Genomic DNA, 12,004 nt, shown 5'->3' with positions numbered 1-12,004 from the left:
ATGATATATCTGCTAAAGGGTTAGTGTCCAAAATCTATAAAGAACTATTCAAATTCAAGCACCTCAAAAAGCAAATAGTCCAGTTATGAAATGGGCAGAAGACATAAATAGACATTTTTCTAAAGAAGACATAGAGATGGCCAATAGACACATGAAAAGATGCTCAACATTTCATCATCAGAAAAATATAAATCAGAACTACAATGAGGTACAACCTCACACCTGTTGGAAGGGCTAAAATTAACAACACAAAAACAATGGGTGTAAGCGAGGATGAGGAAAAAGGGGAACCTTCATACACTCTTGGAGGAAATGCAAACTGGTGCAGGACCGTGGAAAACAATTGGAGGTGCCTCAAAAAGTTATAAATAGAACTACCCTACGACCCAGCAATTGTACTACTAGGTGTTTACCCAAAGGATAAAAAAAAATATTGATTCAAATGGGCACATGCACTCTGACATTTACAGCAGCATTATCAATAACAGCAAATTATGGAAAGTTCCCAAATGCCCATCAACTGATGAATGGATAAAAAACATGTGGTACTATATACAGTGGAATATTACTCAGCCATCAAAAAGAATGGTATCTTGCCATTTGCAATGATGGGGATGAAGCTAGAATGTATTATGCTAAGCAAAATAAGTCAGCCAGACAAAGATAGCGTATGACTTCATGCATATGCGGAACTTAAGAAACAAAACATATGAACATAGGGGAAGAGAGAAAATTAAAGGAGGGAATCAAACCATAAAAGACCCTTGACTATGGAGAACAAACTGAAGGTTGATGAAGGGGCAGTGGGTGGGGGGATAAGCTAAACAGGTGATGGGTATTACGGAGGTTATGTGTTGTGACTAGCACTGGATGTTGTATAGAAGCAAGGAATCATTAAACTCTACTACTGAAACCAATATTATGTTAATCAACTACAATTTAAATAAAAATTTGAAAGAAAAAATAAAATAAATAAATAGATTTACTTTTGCCTAAGTGAGGTATATGTTGTGATCTTGTTTCTATTTTCATTTCCCTGAATACAATAAATTCATGATTCTTTACTTTTTAAATATAATATCAAACTCCCATCTTTTCTGATAAATATACATTCACCTTCTACATTAACTTATCTTTCTCAAATATATTTATGGGAACTACCTATTTATTTGCTCTTCATTTGATTATGTGTATTGTAAATACCTCCTTTTAGTTAGTGGCTTCTCTTTTCACTTTCACTATGATTTGCATTCATTAAATCAACTATCTAGAAGTTTAATCTACATACAGTAAAACACACTCATGTTAATTATATAGTTTGACTAGTTTTGAATATGCAGATACCTATGTAACTCCCACAGAAATCAAAGTATAAAATATTTCCATTACACCAAAAAGTGCCCAAGTGCTTCTTTGCAGTAAATACCTTTCACCCTAGACACCATGTAACAATTTGATATCTCTCTATATAATTTTGTTTGCCTTGATCTCCAGTAGAATTTTACTAGAACTGATAGGAATAGAACTCTTACTTTGTTGTTAATCTTAAGGAGAAAGTTACAGTCCTTTACCATTGAGTATGAAGTTACTAGGAGTTTATATAGTTATGGCCTGAAGTTAGCTGTCCTTCACTAGGTTGAAGAAGTTTCCTTCTATTCCTACTTTGCTAAGAGTTTATATTATAAATTTATAGTGTTTAGCCACTATTACCTGTACTTACAGTGGGGCTTGTGGTGCCAGAATTCTTTCCTCAGTATTCTTGCTTCGCTTTCAGCTTACAACAAGCTATTTGCCTTTGCCACAGAGATGGTTCCTCTCCATACTTTTCTCTCTGCCCTAGCACTACTCTGCTCTTATTTATTACTCAAAATAGACTCATCTTTTGTAGTTGTAAAGATCAGTCATAGCCTGAGGCAGACTGTGTCCTACAGCTTCAAGATTGGAACTTTTAGAGAAACCCTGCCCCTCCACATGGCGGCTAAACTGTGCCTTGTGCCTGTAGTTATTCGTGTACAGAACATGGTTTTCTGCCCTTTCTGCCACTGGTGCCTGGCCTCTGACTGGTAGCCATGCAGGATCCTGGACTCAAGATAGGGTATCCTCCCCTTCCTCAGGAGCCAAAGGTTTTTGCTTTTTCTGGGTGACAGAAATTTAGAGAGGCAACTTAAAGCACCAACATTGGTGCTACAATGGCCCGAGGGAAATATCAGATTGGATTTAGGTCCTCAGGCTTAGAGACTAGTGTTACAGGCTCCTACAAGTGCTAAGATTTTAGACCTAAACCAGTTGATGGAAGTAGAGAAATGAGTAGATATGGAGCTGAAATCTCTGCATGAACCCCTGACATTGGATCAACTGTTACCTGTAAAAAGTAAGAGAAGGAAAACAATGCCTACAGACCAGGAGAGCTTTTGAGAAAGCCTCTCTCTACCCAGGAGCTTTGAGTGTGGAAAATAATTACCTGAAAAATTGTCTGGGTAGCTGAGAAATACATTCCAAAAAACTGTGCCAGAATACAGTGACTATTTTGGACTCAGGCAGAAGCAAATGCAAAACTGCTATAAGGGAACAGTTTTCTAAACTTCAAAACCATGGAGTTTCCTCTAATACGAACATACACATATACAAACGTTGGTAAAAGGGGAATAATCAGCTTAAAATTTACAAATCTTATGATGGGTGATCCACCATATGGGAGATTCTTCAGATACGAAACATGTATTTGCACTTGATTGCAGGTGACATTAAGGTTAGATTTGAGTATATTTTTTATAGAGGTGACACCTGGCCAAGAATTGGCTATGACGGTCCAAAGAAAATACAGAAGAAGAAAAAATGGAAAGCTGGGTGTGTTATCATTTCAGAACATCTAATTTAGGTGGAAAGGGGAGTTTGGATCACAAATGGAGCACACACAGTGCTGAGACCTAAGCCATAAGATTGTAGCTTAACGGACACAAAGTAAAGGTTGTCGAGGACACTAGAGAATTTTAGCTTGGAAAAAAGAAGAAAAAGGAAAGTTGATAATCATTTTCAAGTATATAATGGCTGTTCAAGTGAAAAGGTAATTAGCTTTACTGTAAGTAGCTCTGGAATGATAATTAGAATAAATGGTTGCAAACTTAGAGACATTCATCTGGACTCAATACGAGAAAAATCTTTGTAAAAATTATTTGTTCAAAAATTGAGAGACTGTCCTGTCAGTAGAGAATTCTTCCACATTACAGATATGCAAGCGCGGTCAGGGATGTTGTATTACAGAGGAGTTTGAACTGGACTTCCTCTAAATTCTTTCCAACTCTGTGATTCGAGTTAGTGAGTACTGACAACAACGCAGCTTTGTTATTTTATGTGCTATATTCCAAGCTTGTCTCAGGAAATATTCGATGCGTCATAGACTCTGAAGGAGCAGCATTCTAATCCTTTAAATATTAAGCATATCCGGAAAGTATTTTGAACATTGGAAAAGATTGATGACAAATTTTTCTCCTTTGTATCGTTCTGGAAGACAAAACAAAAGAACATATCATTTCCTCCCACTGTCATTTAGCTGTTCTGAAGACTCATATTGAGTTCATATAAATAAAATAGCTGGCATTTTCCACATGAACTACTCAAATTTTTATTTTCCATGTTATAATTGAGTAGTTGTGGTTTCTTAATCTGGAAAAGACAAATGTATCCAAATTAAATTGCATTTTCTTATTTTTCATCCATAGCAAAATGTAGATAATATTATTGAAGAAGTAAAAAATGTATGCAGTGTTCTGGGGTGTGTGGAGACCAAACAAATTACAGATGCTATAAATGAACTAAATCGAACTCTTCGGAGAAAAGCAGAGGTAAATATACTCATTTATTAGACAGTAAGAAAAGCAGAGGTAAATATACTCATTTATTAGACAGTAATTGTAATTACTGTAAACCTGAGTTCAATAATTAAGAAGAGTGAAATAATTTTAACTACTGTGTATGTGTGTCTCTGTGTGTGCATATATATTTTTCAATTATTTGGGGGTAATGGAAACTTGATTCTATTATACCAAAAGGATTCCATTAAATTAAAAGGAAATTTCTTACACCTTTGAAGTTTGTAACTTCCATGTATCTTCCAAGTGAGACTGAAATCTATCCTACCATCCTATGTATAGGAATATACTTACATAATAACATTCACAGGCAAGTGTTTGTATAGACTACTAATGGCTTTCATTTGCACCAGTATATTCAGGAGTAAGTATCCATGCTTATGTGGACAAGCACATGTACAGGGAAAAAAAAAAAGACCAGTTTTTTGTGGTATCTTTTGTTGAATTTCCAATGCATACTGCTTATATCATGCATTAATACCCTGGGTTTTTTTTTCAGTTAAAAAAATATGTCTTATGTTGTTTTTTTTTAAATCTCAGAAATCTGGTAAAGAATTACAGGTGTGATTATCACCCAAGAAAAAGATTAGAAAATCTGGTCACAATAAATGCATTCAATCTTGTTATTAGTTTAGCAAACGATGAAGCAGAAAGATATGATGATGATGGTGACAACTAATACTTGATAGCACACTGCAATAATAAAATAGTTTCACTTATTTATTACTTCATTTCATTTCACTTTTATTTCAGTTCATCCTCACAGCAATATACCATGAAGTTGGTGCTTTAATGTTAATTTTATTATTAAAATCAGATGCTTAGAATGCTCCTGTACAGAGGACTAATAAGTGGCCAAATAGAGATTTGAAACCAGGCCTTTTCCACAATATATGTGGAACTTCGTAAGACAGTGATTACATGCATTACATGCATTCTTTACCTGAATGGAAAGGAACAGCACAGATTGTATTGCCTTGAATATGCCAACCTTGAAATTTCAAAAAGACTGATTTCAAAAGTGGACAATTATATTAATATATATAAATTATCCTCATTGTTACAAATGTTGGATTTTCTATGTCTTATTTTAATTAGAACTTATTTTTGTATTTATAGAGTAATAATGACTATAAAAATGTGAATACCTTATTTGCATTACATAAATAGTGACAGTGATCACCCAGAAACAGAGGAAACGCCCTATCAAAAAAGTTTCCAGGTAACACTCATTAAAAGCTAAAATTCCAAAGCATGAAGAAATAAAAATTTAAGCAATATAATCAATAAATATCAAAATTCAATGTCTGAAATTAATAAGTGTTCATTTCCTTACATTTTTCTTAATGGGAAAATATATACTTTCCAATTATAGAAGAAATGAAATAAGTATGTAATTTCCAAAGCTGCTTTTGTACGTACATATTAATATCCATTGTCTTCAGAAAAGACAAGATAAAAAATTTGAAGTTATCACATGTAGTCTGGCCATATTTTTCTATTCTGTGTCAGAGTGGGAAAATTCTACACAGTCCTCAAAAGCCTATCATCAATATGTTGTGAAAATAAACATATTTATGAGCTCAAAAATAAGAATTATATGATGCTAAGAAGGACTTTCCAATAGCTGAAGGTAAGTCAAGAAAGCAAGGTAGTGGGAGTTAACTTTCAGCAAGCAACTAATTTCTCTTAGATTATCACATGTGGGAGACATTACAAGCACCTAGAGCTCACAATAAAATACAAAGAGCTTAGGGTCATGCAAATATGATTTGAACTCAATATCTACCAGTATTTATCCTTCAAAATATTAATTCATATTTCTGAGTTTCAGCTTGCCTCACTGCATAAATGAATGAATGAATGAATGAATGAATAAATAGAATCTGCATGAGTATTACAAATAATGTTAATAAAGGTCCAAATGATAATGTTTCTTGCATAAGTCATTATTATTACTGAAGGTAGTAGGAATGGTGCTGGTGGTAGTTTTTGAGATTCCTCACCATGTAGCCAACATGAAGGTTTTAATTCACACAAGCACTACATATGTTATTTTCTCATGACTACTGATTATAGTCAGAATCATGACAAAGGTGAGGAGGCCACATGCATGACTGTGAACACATGTCTTTCCATCTGTTAAGACCACTTGGTTGTGCTTCAGTTTTTATGTCCATGTCTCAGTGAATCAATACAAACAAACAACTGATCAAAGAATGAGAAAATCTAATTTTAGGAGAAAGCACTTCAAATGCTATTAAAAATGCCACAAGATACAAAAAGCTTTATCTTAAAACATTCATTTTCTGAAACTCCCTAAAAGAACAAAAATGACAATTTTCTCAGAAGTATCAAACTTTCAATATAGCTGAAGCCAAGAGAATACTTCAAAGAGGAAGTATTTCTCAGAAAAACTGAACAATTATATTTCTTATGAAAAGCTAATAATCACATTTCATATCTTACATACTTATGAGCACTAATTTATTTGTGATTACTCACACATATAAATAAAGAGTTGATCATTACCAGTTTTAGGTCATATATGTCAATGGGAAAAATAGTTTAAAAAAAACAGATTCTAGGGGCACCTGGGTGGCACAGTCAGTTAAGCCCCAACTCTTGATCTCAGCTCAGGTCTTGATCTCAAGTTTAAGCCCTGCACTGGGCTCCATTCTGGGCATGGAACCTACTTTAAGAAATAAAAATAAAATATACAGATTCTACTTATTTTGAGCACACTTTAAAAGTTCACTTATTCTACATTACCTTCATTCAAACACGTTCATCTCTTTCTCCATCCTAATCCATGAGCCCACCTACATAAGAATGTTGGCACAAATAGAAAGTACATATTTTCAGAATTTGTGCAGTAACCAACTGCAATTAACAATGCCAAAGGACCTCAGTCTGTCTACCCACCATGAACCTAAGATTAAAGAAATACTGAGAAAAATGAGTCTTCTGCCAACAAACTCAAATTTGAAAAGCTTTCCTTTCCCTTGGCTGCCTTTTTTGGTCAACTTGCAAGAGACTATTTCCTGCCATACAGAGAAGTAATTAGGTATTTATTAAATCTAAGTTTTGACAAGATGATGCATTACATCAGAAATGCAGTTATACTCTTGTTCATGCCCTCACTCAGCACTGGAAACAATTTTTCATTCTTCAAAATTATATTTCAGAATCTCACATAATATATTTCCATTACATGTTCATACAATAAATGAAACACAAAGTGAAAAATATGGTCTTACATATTGTGCTGTAGGTGGATGTCATGGTGATTTTAAAATACAAGTTTATATTTCTGAAAAAATTGAATTCTAGTTATGTCAGACTAACACTCTTAATGGTCTCATCCACATGGATGAGGTGAAGATCTTATGTGTAGTTGTTAAACCTAGTGGTTGAAACTACACTCAGATGAAATATTATAATTAAGAGAAATACTTCTAAAGAGGTTCACGTGAACAATGCTTTTAAGCGAAAAGCTATATATAAATTTAATTACATTTTAAACATGATAGAGGTGTTTTCTTTCAAAAGGAATATTGTAGCAAGTTCTTGATTACAAAAGAACCCACAATTACCCTTAGTTTGTTTCAGAAACTGGGCTTTCAAAGCAAATTTAAAGCAAAACTTTTTAAAATGTAGTGTCACTTAAAATGGATTTAACAGGGGTGCCTGGGTGGCTCAGTCAGTTAAGCGTCTGGCTTTGGCTCAGGTCATGATCTCATGGTTAGTGGGTTCGAGCCCCGCGTCGGGCTCTGTGCTGACAGCTCAGAGCCTGGAGCCTGCTTCAGATTCTGTACCTCCCTCTCTCTCTGACCCTCCCCTGCTCGTGTTGTCTCACTCGGTCTCTCAAAAATAAATAAAAAAACATTTAAAAAATTAAACAAATAAAATGGATTTAACATATTAGAAAATTATGCTTGCTATTGGACTAAAACCTCTCTTGTGAATCTGTGCATCACCATATATAGTTTTCATGATAATGAAGTTATAACCAGCAAATCCTAAACCTAAAAGTAATTCTAGGCCTCCAACAAATATAAACACAAATAAACAAACAAGCAAAAAAATAAATAAAACCATTCTAATGAATATGAACTAAAATGACAAAAAACAACATTTCAGATAGTACTTTTTTATTTAGAATATGGTCACAAGTGTTTTACTATCAGTTTCTTTAAATCTCCTAAAAATAAAGAAATTAAACTATAGCATGAATCTGTAAGATTTTTCCCACTTCCTTTTATTTTAAGTTTATTTATTTATTTTGAGAAAGAGAGAGCATGAGCAGGGGAGGGGCAGAAAGAGAGGTGGGGGAGAGAATCCCAGGTGAGGGGGCTCAAACCCACGAACCTTGAGATCATGACCTGAAACAAAGTCAGATGCTTAACTGACTGAGCCACCCAGGTGCCCCTGCTTTTGCCCACTTCCATTCAGCCCTCTTTGCATAGCAGCCCAAAGCTCACAACTGAATGGTTGCTAATAATAAGAACCTGACATATTACACAGAGAGAATTAAAATGTACTTATTTCAAAAAATTATTCACTGCTGGGGAAGGAACTGAGTTTAGCCAATATATATAGAACTGTTCTAATAGTACTAAATAAGCTGAACTTATTTGAAATTTTTTTCACTCAAAAAACCTAGATTGTTAATTAAAACATTCAGAATGCCTTTCTTTTATCTTATAATTTGCTTCCTTCTGTTTATTCACCAACATTGACATTTGATACCAATAAATATTTTGTCTTTTTATCATCCAAGAGAAATCTCAGTGTTTAGATCTGGATATAATCTGGTTGTTTTGGGAATTTGTTTTCTAAATAACCATTGTGCCTTTTTACTTATTTTTCTTTTTCAGAATTTTCATCAAAATTCAGACACTTCAGCAAAAGGTAAAATACATATGTAGCCACATTTTTAAAAAGTTATAGAACCCAAAATAATTTAATTCTTTTCAATTTTTTATCCAAATATTATGGTAACACACACAAACATTTTTTGAGGCATAAATGCTTTGCTAAGCTTTTTTTACTGGCGGAAATGATGATTCTGCAAGTGAATAAAAATCAAAAGTCTAAACTTTTAGCCTAACATTTTTAAGAAATGGGAAAAGTCAAGAGATCTATTAAAAAGAAAGGAATACTGAAAATATTCTTATAACCATTCCAAGAACCATAAAAATTTTACCTAATTATATTTTGATATAAAAAGAGTCTGAAAAGTAGCCGATGTCTTTCTTCAAAGTCACTAATTTCAAAATTAAATTTTAATACTATTTGAAAGGCCAATCTAACATAATATGTAGGAGGATTAGGTCCTGGAATAATTAGTGTTCACAGAGGCTCTGAGCCTATAAAACTACAAGCCACAGGAGGACTTTGCCTCTACAGAAAACAGTGGATGTGTAATAGTGTGGGATAGAGCAAAGGATCTGGCTTTTAGAATCTGGTTCATTTCAACTCTGCCACTTTTTGACTCTGTAATCTTAGGGAATTAAAGTCTTTGATCCTAAATTTCCCCAATATGCATAGCAGACATGATATTTAATGTGCAGGCTGTGGTCAGAGTTGTTCTTGTTTGCACAGGCAAACGGTATTTGGCATATGAACCCTGTGAGTATCTTCAAGGAAATGGACTCATAGATATTCTACTAACACTCTATGTTTAGAGGTCATGTGAAGTACAAATGAGAACCCCAACCTGTCCTCCATTCCTTTAATCACTTTTTTTTAATTTTTTCATGTTTTTTATTTTTGAGAGACAGAGAGAGAGACAGTGCAAGCAGGGGAGGGTCAGAGAGAGAGGGAGACACAGAATCCGAAGCAGGCTCCAGGCTCTGAGCTAGCTGTCAGCACAGAGTCCAACTCAGGGCTCAAACCCACGAACCATGAGATCAGGGCCTGAGCCGAAAACGGACACTTAACTGACTGAGCCACTCGGACACCCCCCTTGAATCATTTTTAGGAGAAAGGAATGTGCTGAGGGATATCCTCTCTACTCTAATTCCCACCACTCAAAAGAAGACATTCAATTACATTTGAAGAACTCCCTCACGTAGGAATATGGGATGGCAGAGGGCATGGAGAGAAAACAAACACACAAACAAACAAACTGTATTAGCATAAAAACCCCTGTTCCAGGCACTCATAAAACTCCAGAACATCATTAAGGAAGGGAAAGGATGGACACCCTCTAACAATATCAGTAACACAGAGTCCAAGCGATAGAAGGAGGAGTGAACAAGCTGGAGGTATGTCATATGGAACTGGACCTCTCGTCCTTTCTTTTAGGAATGTTGGAATAAAATCCCTTCATCCCCTGTTCCTAAGGAGTTGGGATATAAGACCCTGGAGAACTGTGTAGGAATGTTCACAAAGACTTATATTCAATGCTAACTCATCACAGATTCTAATTAATGCATTTTATTTTTTTAAACTTCTTTTTAATGTTTACTTATTTATTTTGAGAAAGAGAGAGAGTACACGAGCAGGGGAGGGACACAGGAAGAGGGAGAGAGAGAGAATCCCAAGCAGGCTCTGCACTGACAGTGCAGAGCCTTGTATGGGGCTGGAACTCACATGAGATCATGACCTGAGCCAAAACCAAGAGTCAAATGCTTAACTGACTGAGACACCCAGACCCCCCTAATTAATATATTTTAATCAAATATATGTTGTCACTATTTTTCAATTTATGATACTGTAACTCTTTTTCCAAGGTAAAATCAGGTGTGATAAATGTTATTACTCCATATTTCACCATCAAACCCAGGATCTTGGGTCCTTAGTACATTTCTGATGATATTTGAAATGCACTCGTCATCCAGAGTTCTGGAAGTAAAGCATTAATGCATAAGCACACATGTCTAGACTATCTCAAAGAAGCAAATGATAACCAAGAACTGTATTTCTGCAGAAAAAGTCGAGTAGAGTTTGGGTAATTATCCAGATAATTAAGATGTCCCGAAATACATGCTGGAGCTTGAATTGATAAGATTTTGAACAACTTTATGGTTTATTTTTATATTGGGAATTATTACCAAGAAGTTTGTACTTCCTGCTTCAGAGTACCAACAGCACAATGTCGGGACTGAGAAACATGCTTCTATAAATTTATAATTCCCTGCCTCCTGCTGTTTAGGAGAATCCCTGTTGGTTGGCCTCAAGAATTTGAGTCCTCTTTAAAAATGATTTTTGTGCTGCCTCGCTCTTGTTTTATTAACTGCTACTGCTGATGTCTCTATGAATTTTAATTAGAGCTTATTTCATGTTGCTCATCCCCTTAGACTGACTTCAAAAAAGCGCACCACTTTAAGTAAAATATGGCCATCTTATAAATTTTGTACAAACTTATGAATAATTAAGTGAATAATAGCATGTGTTGAGAAACAAAAAAAAAAAGTTTCATTATGGACAGAGCTTCCGAGGGACAGGATGGAGTTCGAAGGAATCTCCTTGCTGAAACTTGCCTGATTTTTGAGTACCAAATTGTCTGATATTGAAACACTACAGACTGATGGAATTAAAAGCTAGTTCTGTTATTTTCTTTTCAAAACACTAGAAACTACAAGCAATTTATGCTCAGAAACAACGTGACAAGGAAGAGCAGGCGTTTGAATAAATAACAGTACTGCGTGACTTGACTTGGCACACATCAAATCAAATCAAAATCACTGCCGGTTTTAAGAACATAATTTCTAATGACGGCTTACTTGTTCTCTCGGTGACCCCTCAGCGGCAGGGTTCAGCTGCGTGGCTCTTAAGGTGGGGGCGCTGGGCGCAAGCCGGAAGCTAGTTGAGCCCGCCGCCACAGTGGGCGGGGCCATGTGCCGCAGGGGCGTCTGGGACACCCCATCTGGGACTGGGGAGAACCACACCCCGCTTCACGTGCGGAAGAGGAACCCGAAGTCTGCCGCAGAACTGCTGTCCAGGCTGCACCCCTACAAAGGCGAGGCCACGCAGCCCATCTTCCTCAGCCGGCACTGTCAGTACGGGGTGGGGGGCGTCTCCTCCGATTGCACTGTCCACTATTGTCTGCTCTGCTAGGTCGCAGACAGGCTACACTGACTGGTGTTCTGACTTGCAAACTGTTTACTGAAGCTTCATAAAATTGG

The 12,004-nt window shown here is 35.7% G+C and overlaps 1 protein-coding gene across 2 annotated transcripts in view; it reads left to right on the top strand.

Moving 5' to 3' along the window:
• The window catches only part of PIK3C2G (phosphatidylinositol-4-phosphate 3-kinase catalytic subunit type 2 gamma), a 326,439-nt gene that overhangs the window by 60,898 nt on the left and 253,537 nt on the right, over positions 1-12,004 (top strand). For both annotated transcript variants that reach the window (XM_029955770.1, XM_029955769.1), the window contains exons 8-9: positions 3,720-3,842; positions 8,750-8,783. In XM_029955770.1, coding sequence (XP_029811630.1) covers positions 3,720-3,842; positions 8,750-8,783 — 157 coding nt within the window. The remainder of the gene's footprint in view (positions 1-3,719; positions 3,843-8,749; positions 8,784-12,004) is intronic.

Source organism: Suricata suricatta, chromosome 10 (assembly GCF_006229205.1).
Source record: "Suricata suricatta isolate VVHF042 chromosome 10, meerkat_22Aug2017_6uvM2_HiC, whole genome shotgun sequence".
Classification (NCBI taxonomy): Eukaryota; Metazoa; Chordata; class Mammalia; order Carnivora; family Herpestidae; genus Suricata; species Suricata suricatta.
The sequence above is the reverse complement of the archived record's forward strand: the minus strand, read 5'-3'. Positions and strand labels throughout refer to the sequence as shown.